Source organism: Adiantum capillus-veneris, chromosome 27 (assembly GCF_014529385.1).
Source record: "Adiantum capillus-veneris isolate H3 chromosome 27, ASM1452938v2, whole genome shotgun sequence".
Classification (NCBI taxonomy): Eukaryota; Viridiplantae; Streptophyta; class Polypodiopsida; order Polypodiales; family Pteridaceae; genus Adiantum; species Adiantum capillus-veneris.
This window is the reverse complement of record NC_140957.1, coordinates 2,251,562-2,270,092: the sequence shown is the minus strand read 5'-3', so window position 1 is coordinate 2,270,092 and position 18,531 is coordinate 2,251,562. Positions and strand designations below refer to the sequence as shown.

General features: G+C 40.2%; 1 protein-coding gene across 1 annotated transcript; it reads right to left on the bottom strand.

Moving 5' to 3' along the window:
- Positions 1-247: 247 nt before the first annotated feature.
- On the bottom strand, positions 248-6,097 carry LOC147421406 (uncharacterized). The gene is made up of 9 exons (XM_086503462.1): positions 5,495-6,097; positions 2,949-3,315; positions 1,559-2,100; positions 1,232-1,354; positions 1,089-1,160; positions 918-1,010; positions 773-838; positions 605-691; positions 248-511 (listed from the first exon to the last, which is right to left on the bottom strand). Exons 2-9 carry the CDS (start codon positions 3,223-3,225, stop codon positions 248-250), a joined length of 1,524 nt encoding a protein of 507 aa, XP_086359588.1. The 5' UTR covers positions 3,226-3,315; positions 5,495-6,097.
- Between the last annotated feature and the right edge of the window lie 12,434 nt (positions 6,098-18,531).

Genomic DNA, 18,531 nt, shown 5'->3' with positions numbered 1-18,531 from the left:
TAATAACAAGTCTCACAAATATGTCGTAGATCTTGCATCAAAGAAATTAAATCTTTGCATCGAACTCATTATGCATGGGTATTTGGAGCAGAGACTACCTCATTAGAAAAGAACAACATATAAGAGTAACTCACAGTAGCTTTTTGAAGAATTCAATCTAACATAAATTTAACAATTGAAAATAGTTGATGCAAGAATGTTCACCCTTTCTCTGGGTCTCAAGTAAAATAATCAAATTAGCATAACATCACTCAACCACAATTACATCATCCACACTTAGTGGAGAAGAGTCACATTTGGAAATCCTAACTTTATTTGTGGCCAAAAGGTACACTACAAATGATGAGCGCATTCCATCCACACTTTGCTCTTGACGATGTCCTATGAAATCCGTACTACGCTTTGCTAGATTGAAACTAGCCTTTAGCGTAATATACAATGCATCAACTGTTGGAACCTCTAAAAACTTGATTAAAATCGTCTCTTGGTCGTCTTTATCAAAGTTCATATCCTAAATAAAAGTTCAATTGTAAAAAGTCACTACTTAATTGAAAAAGCTTAATCCATGCCAAAAGATGAGTACAACTAAAGTCAATCTCCTTACATATTCATGAGACCCATTTGAGAGTTCATTGAAGGCCTTTGTGTTTTGAAGAGTAACACTTTCATTAAGAACATTCTTCAATACACTCTGTATGCATAGAAAATTGAAAGCATAAAAGTTAAGTTAGAGCTCTAGACTATGAAAGTTTGGGCAATAGATAACAACTACCTTTTTCTTGGTGCAATCTTTTTTTGCCTTTTTAGTCTGCATCATATCCATCATCTTTTGATTCCACTGCATCAAAAAATGTCAGGTTAAAGCTCAAAGCATACAAGGGTATGAAGCATATAAAAGTTAAAAGATGTGAGTAAACCTTAGGTGCACGCTTGCTCTTTCTAGAGCTCACATCCACTTGATTTTCCTCATGAGAGCTCTCAAAATCCATTTGTTCTTTAATGAGATCAACCTTTGCATGTTCTCACAATAAAACACATTAAATACATAGCTAGTTTAATTATTGTAAAGGACAATAACATAGACATACCTTTGTGACATCTTCAATAAGAGCCAAGAAAGAACCATTTGAAGCTAAAGCCTCATCCTCTTCTTCTACATCCTAAAAGGAAATAACTAGATTAAAGAAAGCGTACAAAATAATTCGACATAGTATAAGTTGAGAAAACATACATCTAGAAGGGCTTCAACTTGCATGCCAATGATAATTGCCTCTGAATAATTCTGGTCTTTCTCAAAGTCAATATGAGGATGATACACTTCCTCATTGATGGGTTGTAAATAATTTTCCTCGATCTACAATTTATGTATAACATTTCTAAATAACTTTAATTGAAAATAAACAAAAAAAATAAAGAATGTAGAAACTCCCACAAGCTATTTTTCTTTGTCTTCCGCCTTTGTATTCACTAAGTCGGTTCCCTACAGTGCACAACTTCACATAATCAATCTTATTATGATAGCTAAAAACAATGAGAAAATAATGATAATGTGGCTTACAGATATTAAATTTGTGGTATTGACCAGTGTTGATTTTTTCTTTTCATTCTTTCGCTTTGCTTGCCTGTGACGCAAGCAAAATGTGTAGATGTCCTCCACTTTCCAATGGTACTCTGCACCACGGAACGTCACCTCCTCAATTTCATCATGGTGCTCTTGAATGAAGCTCATAAGTTCATCCTTCCCCTCTAGATTGTGCCGTAGGTCACAAAGCTTGGAATCAAATGCTTTCATCCAACCTCTAACAGTTCTCAGATTGGAGCAATGGATTGCATGTGCACTATCAGCGTAATACTTTGCAAGGAACTCTTTTCCATACAAGAGAGATGGATCTCTATCACTTTTCTTGAGTGGGAAGCGGAAGAGTTGCTCATATGTCGGAACTGGTTTTTCAACTGTGTCTTCCTTTGCAACTTGTATAGCCTTGCTATGCCGTTGAGACAATCTTCCAACTGCCTTACTATTCTTATGATCAGCCTTAGAGGACTCTCCACCACTTGATTCTAGCTCTTTTACCCTTTTCTCTAGCATTGCTATTGTCTCTTTGAGAGACATCGTTGCAGATGGAGAAGCCATGTAATAGCTACAATGTCACAAGTTATACTTTAAATCATAAGTGTAAACAAAACTTAAAAACCACAACAAAATATTTTTTCCAATCAATTAAAGTATTTTAATGTTTGATACATCAAAGGCTAAGCACTTGTGCATCTCCAAACTACTGGCAAATTTAATTGTGCACCACTTCTTGAAGACATGCACCTCCTACTAACTACAATAAAGTCATGTATCACTACTTTGCATGAGTTCCAATCTCTCTCTTCGTACTGCTGGCGTTGTATCCTCCATGTACAATGATCAAGACTATCATGTACTAGCCAAGCTAATTTGCATTTTTTGCCCTGGTAGTCAATCTCTCTAACAACTGCGTGTACAAGATCATCTTCACCATCACTTTTGGTTGCTAGAACGATATCACCAACCTCTAACCAAGGGGGTGCATGTCCGACCTCTCCGAGAGTTGTAAGCCGCTTTCTTTGAATCAAATCCTTCACCTCATATGCTACTAGCCTGTTACCTGTCAACGGAAGAGGTATGAACTTATGCATCAAAGATGAGATTGGTCCTACACAATCCCAAGTGTACGGCATAGTTTGTTGTTGTACAATGCTCATTCCAGTTGCATGATGAACTATTAGTTCGTCAACCCCATTGTGTGAGGATATGCATTGTCTATAATACTCTGCCCCAAAATACAAATAATATTGACCATTGTGCTCGATAGAGAACAATTTTTTTATTTTGGCCTTCCAATGCCCTACAAGAAGAGCATCAGTATCATCATTGTCCTGCTTTACAGTCACATGATCACCAACTTTAAAAGCCTCACCCTGGTAAAGTATCATTTGGTAGGTTGTGACTGTAGTATTTTCTCCTTCACTAACTGTCATCGCCCACATTTGCTGAAAGTAACTTTTCTCCTCATCTGAAAGGCATCTCTTTGTGCGTTTCTTCTTGCTTATACCAATCCCTTTGACTCTAATCATGTTGTGGCAGTAAGCCGGTTCATAATCTGCCAAAATCTTATGCCATAGCTTCCTGGCTCTTGTTAGAGATGAGAGTTCCAAGAGCCCTTTTTCATGGAAGATAGAGCATCGTGGACTCATAGGATGCAGTAGAGTGAAATCATCTGGTAGTATCAACCTTTGGTGTAAGAATGACAAATTCCTCTCGTGCAGCAGGAATCCATCCTTCTCCTCTTGAAGTATGCGAGTAACCCATGTAAACAAAACGCGCTTGTAAAAGTCGACATAAGTTATCTCATTGCTTTTTTTATTTGTCTTCACTCCCATGTATATGGAGACCATCCTTTCAAAAATGTAACACCAATATACATCATGAGATCCATGCCTGATAATGTCATCAAGCAATTCCCCATTCCCAGCAACATGCTCCAATGGTGAAGAGTTTGGACCAAAGAATTACTCGCTCCTTACTCGCCAAGATGAGAACAATGATCGCATTATCTTGATACTCTCCTTTGTCCAACCCTTTTCACGACTAAAATTGTAAAATGTGTGTGCAATGTCTATTAGTAGAAGACCAAGCTCATACATGGGTCTTGATACCTCGTTGATGACGCTCAATACATATGGCAGACACCACTGAACAAATTTTTGATTTTCCTCTGCCTTAAAACTTTCAAAGTACTTGCTAGGAGTGTGTGGCCACCTGCCATTGCGAATTGATGGTGGTGCAAGCTTGTATACAAGCTTGCAACATTCATCCACCTTCTTTTTCGATTCATTTTGCAATCCTCGCATGGCATTTGATGTATACTTACTGAACAAATTCAATGGAAGAACATGCATTGTATCATACACCAAGTCACGTGACAAGTCAAAGCCATATAAGTCAAAGAACTTCCATAACACTGACTCTCCAGATAGTCCTGCATGTGCAAGATTAGTCTCTCTTTGAGTTTGAGAGGTTGCTCTTCTGGCCTGAGTTACTGCATTGGACATTTCCAAAATGGAGCGTTTTGTTGGTGGATATCTTGCTTGTCGTCTATTGTCATCATAAACATATCGCCCTCTATACATTGAATTACTAGCATCAAGAGTTGCTTTGGGCTTGTCTCTTCGACAACCCTCCTTGCCACCGTCCTTGAAGAGTCCTATTTTGCACTGGGCAGGATGGTCTCCACTGACCATCATAAGCATCCCACGTAATATGCATGTTTGTTGCCGCTCAGTTCCCATGCCAAATATTTTGTTGACATCATAGTTGTAGTGTACTTTTATTCCTGACATGAACAAGTCTTGCAATTCCTCCATAAGAGGACGTAGAAAAGCACCAAATAGACCACTATTGTTTCGGGCTACTTTCTTGGAGCTAAATGGGAGGAACAGTACTGGGACTACACTAGCATTGGAAGACTTGCCCATGTTCAAAATTTTTATCTCTACAACCCCACTATCTTTCTGTGTGGTGCGAGAGGATTGGAACCCACCCCAATGCAATAGAAGTGCCAGGTTACGGGGATCTCCCTGGAAAATTATTATGCCATATGAAAATACTCAAAAAATAAAAAAAGTAAATAAAAATAGCATGCGAATGACCCTAAAACCATACCTCAATCAATCGCTTATTAGAGACTACACGTCTGCGACAATCTCTACATACGAAAATATATTCTTGAGTCTCCTCATTCCACCCTTGTTGAATCTCCTGCGGACGGGATGAAGGAGGAAATGTTAAGTACACCTTTTTACACCCTGGGGTTGTACAAATAACTGGAAGCTCAAATGTGGCATGTGGGTCCCAAAAGTGCTGGACTATACGACATTTTGCACCATCCCAAAAATCATGGATAAACTCCGGTTGTAGTTCAGGTGGCTTTCCCAACCACTTATCTTGGTTTCTCCACATGGAGAGCATGCCATGACACAAAGACTTGCTCTTCAACATAAGCTCAATCTGTCTTCCAACGGGGAGATAATCAAAGGCTAGTGTCTCCTTGCGAGGCTTTTGACAACTTGGGCACCTTTCACAACATGCCAAGCAATCACGCTTCGCTTTCCTTTTTCTACTATTAGTGATGCATGCACAAATTTCCACACTACATCCTTCATAGTTGTCCTCCTTGCTTGGACGTAGGAGCTCTAGCTCATGGCGATTCCCTTCTTCACCCATGCAGACTCTATATCGAAGAGGTTGTACCATACCAAGCCCTTGAAATAGAGATTGCAATTGCTCCCAGCAAGCAGGCACCCTATAGTTATCAAACAAAAAACCATCCCAATCATGTTCAAGTCGAACCAAGATTTTGCTTAGGCTTGGTTCCTCCCTACTGGAGTCATGCTTGCCTATTTTTGCCCCACCCATGTCACCGAATAGTAGACGAAGCATTTCGTCTTGACCGCTAATGGGAACCTGATATTCATCCCATAATGTCTGGAATTGAATGATCTTTGATAAAATTGCAATTCCAAGCGGTGCATGATCTCGACAAGAAGGTTGTTGGCAGTCTTCATCTGCTCCAGTTGTACTTGCCGATCTCACCTCTATGCCCTCTTCAAAGCCCTCTTCCACATTCAAAGAAGCCTATGATGGTTCCACGTCTGGGATATTGTCATCAAAGTATCTTACCTCCACACCATCTCGATTTACAAACCCAAGCTCACTTGCTAGATTGCCTGCAACACTCCTTAGTTGTGCATGCCTGAAAAATGTCGTTTTCCCAACATATTTTCCACCCTGGAAAAATGCAGAACATGTACACCACATTCTTCGTGTGGTGTCATTGTCGGATGCACTCTGGAGAGGTGGTGTACTATCAAGCTCATTCACATTAGGTGATTGACCTTGAAGGGCTTCTAAATTTCTGTTGTAATGGACAACTGGGTGAACTTTATGGAGTGCCTCCTGTTTTCTATGTTGAAAAAAGGTGCTTCTGCTCAGCATTTGATATCCTTCCAATGTAAATGCACATTTATATGTGCATGCACACTTGAAAGTCTTGGAGGTGGAAGCCATGTATGCATGTATCACCTAAATGTCATGAGCCATGGTTACACGGACCATAGTGACCCAAAAAAACAAGTTTGCACATGATGCTAGTGGCAAAGGTTGTAGTACCACATATTCTAAGTCACATATACAAATTAGATATTTATGAGAATGAGCACCGTGCATTCAAAAACTATTTTATTAATAACATGCGTGTGTCAATATGCGAATGACCCACTCAAAGGTGGCAAAAGGACTGTATGTCTGCCATAGAGCAATGGATTGCATGTACATGATGCAAGTGTCAAAGGTTGTAGTACCAAGTACTATAAGTCGCATATACAAATCAGATATAACTTTGCAGCATTCTGCAACTTCATTAATTGGAGAGTCACATACAGTAAAAGACTATTGTGAACATGCTTGTTGGATCTTTTAACATAAATGATGGATACATTCATGCAAGACACAATTTCTTGCTCGGAATAAGGCTTTTAATCACAGCAAGCCTATCACTTAAAATCCTTGGAGATATACAATTTTCATCATGGAAAACTACTTTGTAATAATTAAGTGGATTTAAGGTTTCTTTCAAAAGAACTAAAGCCATATTCTCAGGCCACCACCTAGTGTCATCTATAACTATTCTTGAAATGCGTATTGGTGGCCTTTCTCTCCCGAAGACATAAAAGTGTTTCTCTGGCCAAACGATCAGCCCTTCAAGATGACAGGCTATCTCAACAACTAGTTCTTCTACTACTTCCTGTCGAGCCATAACCTACATATGCATGTTGAGAAGAATGAGCACCGTGCATTCAAACCTATTTTATTAATAGCATGCGTGTAACAGTATTGAAATGACCCACTCAAAGGCAGCAGTAGGATGAGTACTCGTACTTAGTCTCAACCTGCATACGTAGTCTACCATTCCATGGATTCTCAACAGAGCCACGAGAAGAGGACTCTTGTGGTCCACTCAAAACCTGTGACTGTGGCCTCACATTTTGTACAACCACATCATCTTATACATCAGCCCCAATACTGCCATGTGCATTACTGTACTAGCTGCTCATCTCATCAAAGACTACATCTCTGCTCACTTGTAATTCTCGTGTAGTAGGATTGTAGCACCTGTACCCCTTTTGTTCAAGGGAATATCCCACAAGAATACATTTCTCTGCTTTAGGATCCAATTTCCTACTCAACTCATCTGGTACATGCACGTAAGCTATGTATCCAAACACTTTCAAGTGTGCCAAATCAGGCTTTGTACCTGTAAACTTTTCCTCAGGTGTTACATCATGCACCGCAGCTGTAGCTGTCCTGTTCATAATGTACACAACTGTATTTACAGCTTCAGCCTAGAAATGATGAGGCATGTTCTTCTCATTCATCAATGCACATGCAACCTCTGCAATGTGCCTGTTTTTCCTTTATGCGACCCCATTCTGTTGTGGAGTATATCTGCATGTAAACTGCCTGCGTATACCATGCATTCGCAAAAAATCAAAAAACTCGTTGGAGAAGTACTCTCCCCCTCCATCTGATCTCAATGTCTTGATTTGCATATCTGTCTCCTTCTCAATCATGACTTTGAAGTCCTGAAAGTGACCAAACACTTCACTTTTGTTACGCATGAAGTAGACCCATACTTTCCTTGTATGGTCATCAATGAAAGAGACATAATACCTGCAACCATGTATACTTGCAGTATCGGTTGGACCCCAAACATCTGTGTGCACCACCTCGAGTGGATTTTTACATACATTGCGCTCATGTGGAAATGAGCCCTTTGACTGTTTTCCAAACTGGCATGCTGCACACACTTTATGCATACCATCCACCTTGAATTTGGGCAAACCTTTTACAATCTGTTTTGATTGCATGCTGCACAATCTCTGCTCATTGACATGGCCAATGCGTTTGTGCCAAATGTAAACATCAACCACAACACCTATGCCCTGTGCAAATAACGCAGCTTTTACCTCAGGCATGTCTACATTCAGTGTAAACATTCTGCCCACACATTTGCCCTCTGTGATCAGCTTACAGCCATTCTGGATTTCTTCTACATAACAGCCATTCGGATTGAAACGAACCTGAAAACCCTGCTCAACCATTTGTCCAACAGAAACAAGATTCTTTGTAATGTTTGGGACATGAAGTACATCTGCTAAGTACTTTGATTTCCCACTCTTTGTATTTAGAGGTATGTCCCCTACATGAGCAATGGGGTGAGCTGTGTCATCTCCTGTCTGCACATAGCTTGACACATCTGGTTTGCGCATATCTCTAAACCACTCTCCACGAGACGTCATGTGATTAGAGGCACTTGAATCCACATACCAAACATCATCTTGGGTGGAATTCTCTGCAGTCATTGTATTAATTACATGCTACATAACAAACATGCGCTCGCTTTTGCTGTTATCTATATCTCTGCTAGTAGATGCATAGTTGCCCTATTCTCTCTTTCCACTTGCTTTTCCCTTTGGATAGTCACGTGACATGTGACCTCTTTCACCACAAGTCCAACATTCTCTGCTATCTGGAGTATGTTGCTGCCTGCTTGATCCTGCACCACGACCTCTTTGACTCCCCCTGACTTGAGACTGGTTTCCCTTGCCACCTGTATTGTTTTGATTTGATTGACCTTCTCGAAATTGGCCTCTGCAACCACTTGGGCCTCGACCACGACCTCTACCTCTGTTGGAGTTAGAATAGAAGGCCTGTTCAGACCTATTTCTGTCACGAGAAGAAAATGTGTCAAGACCAAGGTTCTTCTCCTCAAGAATAAGCATAGAAATCAAATCTTGGAACACGGGGATGTTGTCTCTTGTATTCATGGAAGACCTGAAATGTACATACTCATCTCCTAGACCATCCAAACATGCACAAACAATTTCATCGTCTTCCACTCAGACTTTAATAGATCCAAGAGCCTCAATGATACTCTTGATCTTCAAGGCATAATCATTGATGGAGATGTTGTTCCTCTTAACCTGATTTAGCTCCGACTTTAGTTGAAGCTTCCTGGCCTTGGTGTTCACCTCAAACACTCTGCCTAAGTTTTTCCATGCAATGGCGGGTGTTTCAGCATCCTGTAGATAGCCCATCATGCCATCTGTGATGCTCGTAGAAAGCCAATACATCACTTTGCTCTGGCCTTGTTGCCAGTCCCTCAAAGCTTTTCTTTGTTCTGCTATAGCATTTGCCTCGGGAATCTCTGGTTTCTTTTCATTGTCTCCTTCTACATAGTCCCAATAACCTTTTCCTTTTAGGAAACTATTTATTCTGAACTTCCATGCAGGGTAGTTATTTTTCTCAAGCTTCTCAGTGAAAATCTGACTGAAATCGTCAGACATCTTGAAGCACTAAGACAAAATATCTACAATTTGCAAAAACCTGCAGATTTGTTGAACCTGCTATCGTGGTACCTGTAACGCTTTCTACACTCAACGAGTGTCCACAATCAAGCGTACATACAACCATTGTACTTGTATAGTAAATCTCTGTGTACTGCACTTTGGAGACCTGTTCAAAAACTTGTACGAAAAACCCCAAAAACAATTTGCGCTGCACGAGGTGCCTTCGGCATCATGTCGTGGATTGCGAACGAAGGGATTGTGATGATCTTTCTCTCTTAGCCTCTCTTGCCTGCACCAGGCTCTGATACCATGTAAAGAATGAGGACTCAAGAGAGCTACACAAGACAAGCACAAAGCACACAGAGATGGAAAGCTTCTTCTTCTTCTTACAAAAGAGAGTACAAAATGACTAAGTGCTAAAGTTGAAAAGTAGCACATATGTACATGCGGTCACTAAGTGTGAACTCGCTAGAAGCGTACTAGGCTGGCACTATAAGTGTAGTCCAGCTGTAGAATCACTGGCAGAGATCCTCCGTGTCGGTCACCTAACGCGCCAGTGAGTAAATGCCGTAAGCGGCCAAGACCCGTAGTGGATGCCAGCTCAAGATGTAGAGCTCGACATCTCAACATCGAGGACCCCAAAGAGTGGCCTGTGCACCATACGCGTAGATGGCTATTTTGACTCTTTGGGGTCCTCAAAACCAGCACACCCCCTCGACGTGGTTTTGGATGCATTTATCACTTGATTTCGCCAAACTTGCCTTGAAAACATAGCCTCGCATGAAAAAATCCTCTTTCCCGTCCCAAAAATACATCCAATAGGCCAAACTTGTGCCATGGTGCACTAACTATCCTAGGTTCTTTGCAATACTCAACAAACCTGTCGCACATGAAATTTTGGTACAGATCTTGCCACCACTAGCCACCATCTATCTTTCTCTAATTGACCCTATTTCTCTAGATAATTAGACTTCTTGTAGAGAGGGCACACAAGACTAGATCATTGATGAACAAGACAAAGAAAGAAGAAAAATAGCTAAAACCATAGAGACATAGATAGCCCCAGAAGATTAGAAATAAGTACATGAACTTGCATGGAAAGGACAATCCCTTCCTCCCCCACCAGTAATGACTAATAAGAATAGGAAATAGAGAGCCAAGGAAGTGGCCTTGCATGATATACAAAAATATTAAAAGAGCATGATTCCATAATTCCCTAAGCTCCATTCTCAATGAATGAGCGCAAGTGAAATAATTTAGAATTTTTCATTCTCTCAAAGTCCCACAATGTTTGAAATGTTGTTGAGGAAAAGAAATTGATCACCCTCCATCACCATTGCATGCAAAGTGAGTAGATGGAAACGTCCTCCAGCACCTCATCTCCATTTAGTACTCAATCTTTGTTGTCTACAGGGCCAGAGTCCTATAGGATCACAAGTGCCATTGAGGCCACCAAATGCTCACTTATCTCTTCAACCTCCCTATCTTTCTTGTCCACAAGGATTACGAGAGCTTCTTGCTTGATTTTTACTCTTTTCTTAGCCCTCTTTGTGTCCTCAGGCACCTACAAAGCTAGAACCATGTCCCAATTAAGGAATTGGGTGCCTATACAACCCATGCCCAAGTCAATGAGGTCATCCTCATCCTCTATTTTGTAGTCCCTCTTAGCAAGCCCTTTGAATAAAATCAATAGAAAATATAGAAAATTCTTGTCAGATTTGTACATATACTTTAGAAAATTAATCAACAACCACATGGTGTGACTCCCTTAAAACAATTTCATATTTGGACGTGTGTGCCTCCATGTACAAACTCTTTGAATGCATCAATGTGAATGGATGATGTTGCTTCCAAGTCAATTGTGCCCTCAAAAACGGGAACTAGTGTATCGATGTGATCAGTAAAGGCCCATCTTTGTTAGATACATGAGGAGAGCCTCCTAGGGCGTTGCCATGAAGGTAGATGGGAGAAACTCGCATAGAAAGCAGGAGAGATAGAGTTTTATGACAAGGAGAAATGAAATTTAAAACTTCACAGATGACTTTCAAAGTTAACACATTCACAACTCAAAAATTAATGAACTACCAAAAGCACCACCTAAATTGAATTGAAAAATAAAAGAACTTAACTTAAAATTTACAATCCATAGCTATGCACGTAGATGGGATGTAAAATAATTTTTTCATTAAGATAGGGCTTTGTGGTTAAGCTAGTACAATGATACATCATGGGAATGAGATGCCCCTACATGTAAAAAATGTCTCTTCTCCAGGTGATAAAATTGTGTTCTTTACATAATAGGAATATAAAAAACCATGCGTAGAGAAATAGAGTAGCTTTGTTTGACCCATAGGTACACTTCATTGTAGTATGCAGATCCACCTCCATCCTTCTTTTGGTTGTTGGTCCCAATGCATTGTTTGGTCTTGGCCATTGCAAACTATCCAAGCTTATTAAGTTAATGGGAGACAGATTACCGCATCCATTTTGCCTTGATGTGACATAAGGATGGCTATAGAAGAATTTCTTCTATGAGACAATCTCTCAAGGTAAACACTTTGCAATAACAAATTTCCAAGGTCCACATGTATAGCTTAAAAGTTGCCTGTAAAAGATTCCACCGACTCCCACTCGACAAAGTTAGATGGAAAAATATATAAAAGAAAAATACACCAAATAATGTCCCATTTATGCTTTTACCTCCTTTACCTAAGAGGTAAAAGCATAAATGGGACAATCAAAGACATGTAGGCAAAAGTAGGGCACTATGCAGTTTGCATAAAACTATACAGGGAACTTCAATTGAGAGAAGGATGTATCAAGCTTCAATTGTGAATCTATATACACAAGTTTTACCTTTGCTAGCAACTTGCCTTCTTGAGTTTTCTTCCTAGAATCAATCATTCTCCCCTTTCAATGGTGCACTTGAGAATCCATATGTCTCATTGACCCCTTTAGTATACCTCTTGAGTTTGGTTGTATTGTGAAGGCATGCATAAATCATTTGCAATCGTTAGCAATCCCACTGTCATCTTGGACATTGCTGCATCTTAATGACTCAATAACGCTCTTGGGTTGACAAGCACCTAAAGAAGCCATGAAAAGAAATGTTGGGTTTGAATGTCAATAAGCTCAAGGTGGCTTGAAGCTTGGAAAAACCATGGCCATACATAGTAGAGAGAGAGAGAGAGAGAGAGAGAGAGAGAGAGAGAGAGAGAGAGAGAGAGAGAGAGAGAGAGAGAAAGGAGAGAGACTCACACTCAATAGACCATAGTGTACATACATTATATTTACAGCATATATTATGATTCATATACAAAAGGAAGGGTTTATATACAAAAAGGTCTCACAACCAGTATCTGGCAGCTCATATCTCCAAGTGCCTTTTCAAAAGGCTTCACACATATATGCAATATGGGTCACATCAAAAATTGAACTAGGTGTCAAAGGAGTTCCCATGCCCACCTTTCAACCCTCCCCTTGGGCATGTCGTACATAATGAAGACCCAACTATCCACACAGGATAAAAAGACCTCCCCTTGAACTAGAGAGAGTAGAAACAGATCTTCAAAGTACATTTGTAATGAAAGAAAATTCCCCTTTATCCTCAGTTTCTTCTTCTTGGACTATATGTGCTGCTCCTCTCACTGCTTTCTTGCCTTTGTTGTTACTATTGCCACTGCTATCTTGAACTTTTGAATAGCACCTAGAAGTAGGATGTCCCTTGTTTCCGCAAGTGCTACAAAATTTATTGATATAGTACTTTAGCTATATGACCCATTTTACCATAGTCATAGCATTTTTGGACATTGGAAGATGATATGAAATCTATGGATGATTCACCTTCTCTTGCTATTAAAGCCCCATTTTTCAGTGTAGGTGGATTTTTCTGCTTCCTTTCTTCTGCCTGAAGTGAACTTACCACATCTTGAAGTGCTGGAGTTGGCTCCTTTTCTTCAAGAACAATGACAATATGGTAGTAGTTGTAAGGAAGTACACTAAGAAGGACTACAACTTTGTTGTCTTCTTCTACTTCGCATTGGATGTAGGTCAATTCTCTAATCATGCTGGTAAGCCTATTGACCAAACTGGCTATGTCTTCCCCTTCGAGCATAGTGAGTTTGTAAAGTTGTCGTTTCAAGCTAACTTTACTTCGTTTCGCTTCAGCTCCAAATTCTCTTCTAGAACTCTCCACGCCTCGTATGCATGTGTGCACTCATCTATAAAATATACATAATTGTCATGGAGTGCAGTAATTATAATGCCAAGTGTCTTTCCATCTTTTTCTTGATTGAGTGCAGTAGAAGCCCTGGTTTATGTGCCTTCGTGATCACTGAGAGATGTTTTTACTACGGCCCATAATGTTTTCTTCATTAAGTATCCCATTAGCTTAGTTTGACAGGTATGGAAACTCCCCATTAAATTTTATGATTCCTTTCTCTTCAATGGTGCAAACACTTGTGAAAGCTACCAGCAACTTGGTCTTACTGATAGAGAGACTCTCTCTATGGCAGTGCCTTGCCCAATTTTACAAAATAGTGCAGGTGCGAACGCTTAATAATTTTGATTTGTGAAGTCACTCTTCTCTCCTGAGAAGCTCCTCTTCACTAAAGCCCTGAAGAAACAAAAAAGGACACCTGGAACTCATACAACAATAATGTTCATAGCTTGATGTGGTGCTTTGCTTAGTCAAGCTTCCTTTCAGCTAGCGGGATTTCCCTCTTGAGTAACTCAAGCTTGAATGTTTTTTTTTTTCATTTGAGGCTTAAAAATGTGTTTTTGACTCTTCTTGAAGCTTTGAATTTGTTGTGAGCAAGGTACAAGCAAATATAGAATTAAGTCGAGTTGTGAGCGTGCATGCGTGCTTGGCTTTGATTGGCTTTGTGTGAGCAATGTTCATGTGGGCCACCTTGTGCCCTTTCCGAGGATGGTTTGTCAATGACCCAACAATGACAGTGATGCAGCTAGTGTCACAGGCAACAAACATGGGGTTGACGTGATGACAAGGTTGCAAGTCGGAAACCGGGCTTGGGGACTTGGCACCAACCAGGGCCGCGGGAAGGCAGGATTAGTTGGAGCATCTGTAGGCGATCAGCGGGTGATAGATGGCCATCGGGAAACAGCTACTCAGTAGGCAATAAGCCGTAGGTGGCTCTAGGTTAACTGTCAAGCAGGCAGGCTAGCGGTCCGAGATTCCAAGGTCGAGCACCATGGGGTTGCGACTCGCAAAGGATGCACAGTAGGTTGGTTGGTGCATTTGTACCCGTCACGTGAAAGCTGTGTATCCCAAGCCAAAGGTTAGAGGAAACATCCTTAAAGGGAGGGGCCTTCCCACATAAGTTAAAGGCTTGGGACCTTTTCTTCACCAAACAAAATGCCTTCAAGCACACAGACAAGATTCTGAGCTGCTTTTGCACAATTAGAAGGGGCTTTTACACAAGCCAAAACAATCAATCTTTTGCAAAAAAATCGACAATGTTGCGATCTCCTGAGGGCAAAGACTAAGAGCTCAATGAAAAGCTCTTGTTGAGTTCTACTTCCACACACAAGTAACACTTCAAATAGACACTCACACAAAGAGTAATCAAAGGAATAATTATATAAAAAATCGAAGCCGAATGGTGCTAATGCAAAACACTAATTGAGAAATTGCACACACAACCAATGCAAAATGCGAGTTCTGTTCCCCTTCACCTAATTTCCAAAGAGTAGTGGAGCATGCTCTTGCCCAAGTGGCGATTAGGGACTTAATACAAATAATAATTAGGGTATTCTAATTACACAAATTCATAATGAGAAGCCTAACTAGCATAACTTAGTGCTCTGATACCAGTTGTTGGGTTTGAATGGAAATAAGCTCAAGGTGTCTTGAAGCTTGGAAAACCATGGCTATACACAATAGAGAGAGAGAGAGAGAGAGAGAGAGAGAGAGAGAGAGAGAGAGAGAGAGAGAGAGAGAGAGACAAAGGAGAGAGACTCGCACTCAATAGACCATAGTGTACATACAATATATTTACATCATATGTTATGATTCATATACAAAAGGAAGGGTTTATATACAAAAAGGCCTCACAGCCAGTATCCGACAGCTCATATCTCGAGGTGCCTTTTCAAAAGGCTTCACACATATATGTAATATGCGTAAAAAATTGAACTAGGTGTCGAAGGAGTTCCCATGCCCACCTTTCAAGAAATGCAGCACACCCTGCAAAAAAAATCAAGATTCATTCATATACATAGTTCTTAGTGCATCATAACCAGCAATGCTAATATGTATACAATGACATACAATGAAACCGCTAAAAATCTCTACCTAGAAGATGGAAACAAAAACCAATATAGTGAGCAAAGTTATGAGAATATTAGAAATAGGTACAAAGCTCATTGTTTTTACCAATATATATGGTGAAAGAACCCTAATGATCTTATCAAACAATGCTCTTGTGCCTAATATTCAAAACAATGTTAATATATGAGGTTAGACCATTACAAATCTAGATGATGATGAAGAACCAAGGAAAGTGTTCAAGAAGATACTCTAGAAGTATGCAGTGATTCAAATCTAGAGGTTTATGCACAGGTTTGAAGGTGAGGTTGGGTAATCTATGGGGAAGGGAGGTTGGGTCATCTATGGAGAAGGCAGGTTTCAAACCTCTGCTGCAACAGGTATTTGGAGGGAAAAGTGGACTTGAAGAAGGAGATGCAGGTTTCCTAGCTAGAGAGGAGAGAGGATAGAGGTAGCAGCCTTGTATATACGCCCATCACTCTAGGGCTATCTCATCTTTACATTGCACTATTCCAACAATTGGCATCATAGCAGGTTGCATCCTCTAGGGCTTGGTCGCCACCAACAGCTCCAACACATGCCTGCTAGTTTCTCCAATTTATGTGAGCTTTGACAAGTGTTAGCAAGTCAAAAAATGTTTTATATTTGGGCTCATTTCGGTATCCGTTTCCACTACAGGCAGTACTGCATAGGCAATTTCTTCTTTTTGTGCAAATTTTTTGTCAGTGTTGTTTTTGGCATAAGAAGTCCCTGCAATCTTCTATGGTTTGTTCTATATAAAATGTATTGTTCCCACTTCCTTTTCTCCTCATTTTGGGCAGTTTCCACATTAGGTACAGGCAATTTTCACATTTCAAATGCAAGCTGGATGGTGAGATTGATTGCTATAAGGCTCAACTTGTTATAAAGGGTTATGCACAGCAAAAAGGCATAGATTATGAAGATACTTTTTCTCCCACTTGTTGTATGACTACTGTGAAAATTCTATGTGCATTGGCAGCTCATTTATGTTGGGATGTACATCAGTCACACATTGTTGCTTCTTTCTTGAATGCTGACATATTTGAGGAAGTTTATGTAATGTAGCCTCATGGTTGTTGTCAAGAAAGGACAAGAGGATAAAGTGTGCAAATGAAAGAAAGCTTTGTATCGGTTGAAGAAATCTCCTCATGCTTGGTATGAGAAAGCTGACACTCACTTGGTCAAACGAGGCTTTCGTAACAGTCCAACAGAAAGCACATTGTACGTAAAGCATAAGGGTGATGTACTTATCATTATGGTTCTCTATGTGGATGATTTGCTGATTACTGGACCAAATGAGAGACATATTGCTAAATTTAAGGCTGAGTTGAATTCCACTTTCAAGATGAAATATTTAGGGTTGTTGCATCATTACTTGGGTATACAATTTATACAATGTGATGGTGGTATTCCCTTGTGTCAGACAAGTTACATAGAGGCATTGCTATGTGAGTTTGGACTTCAGGATTGCAAACCTATTGCCACTCGCATGGAAAAATGTTTGAAATTGAGTCTCCATGATGTTGTTGATCCTGTTGATGTCACTCTTTATCAAATTGTTGTTGGTTGCCTTATTTATGTATGTAGCACGAGGTCAAATATTCAGTTTGTAGTCTCACAAGTCAACAGATTCATGCATAGCCCAGGTTCTAAGCATTGGTAGGCTGGCAAGAGTATTTTTCTCTTCTTGAGTGGCACTTTACATCTTGGCTTGTTTTATCCCAAAGGGGGATCATTGTAGCCAGACTTACATGCTTTTTTTGACTTAGACTGGGCTGGTTATTTTGACATGCGAGTGTTCAAAGTGGTTTTTGTCTCATGGTTGGCAGTTTGTGTATCTCATGATTGAGCAAGAAGCAACCTACTATGGCCACTTCTAGTTGTGAGACTCAGTACATAGCAGTCTTCGTAGCTACAATTGAGTGTGTATGGATCAAACGCCTTATGGATGATTTGGGTGTGTTGGACATGATACTACCAACACTATCTATACTTACAATCAAAGCACATTGGTAGTTTCAAGGAATCTAGTTTTCCATACTTGCACAAAGCACATTGAGGTGCATTACCACTATGTCAAGGACAAGCTCTCAACATGATAGATCGGGTTGGCTTATGTGCCAACACAGTACAACCTTGCAGATCTTTTCACAAAGGCATTGTCTCATGAGAAGTTTGAAGCTTTCCACAAAGCTTTGGGCTTACTCCCCTTTGTGTACTGATCATGTCCTCAGGGCATGGCACTTCCCCATACTCTATGTGCTAGATCTCATTCATTGCATCACTCCCAGGGCAGATTTTCCATATACATGTGGTAGTGATGTGTGTGAACACACTTACGATCGCCAGGGCATTTTTTCCCTCACTAGGATGTTTTCCCCCCCGTGAATTATATATACGTCCATCACTCTAGGGCTATCTCATCTTTTTATTGCACACTAACTAATACACTCTTTGTTGTGTGCCTTGAGCTTCCTTTTTCTTCTCCAACCTCTGTGTTTTGACCTACAACCCTAATTCCAGCAGAAGTGTGAAGGCTTCAAGGAGCATGGCAAAGTGGAATATGAGAGAGACAATTAAGGAGTTGGTCTGAGGCTTCAATCTTTGGGAAAATGATAAAAAACAAGGCCTCTCGAGGGGTCCAATCAAATCAAAGTTTCTTAAAAAAGGGTGGGGCTCCCCTGTAAACCCTTTTTTGTAATTATTGAGGACTTTGGGACTTGATTTTGGAACAATGGAGAAAAAAAGAGCCAAGTGTGAGTTTCGAAGGGAGTTTTTTTTTAACG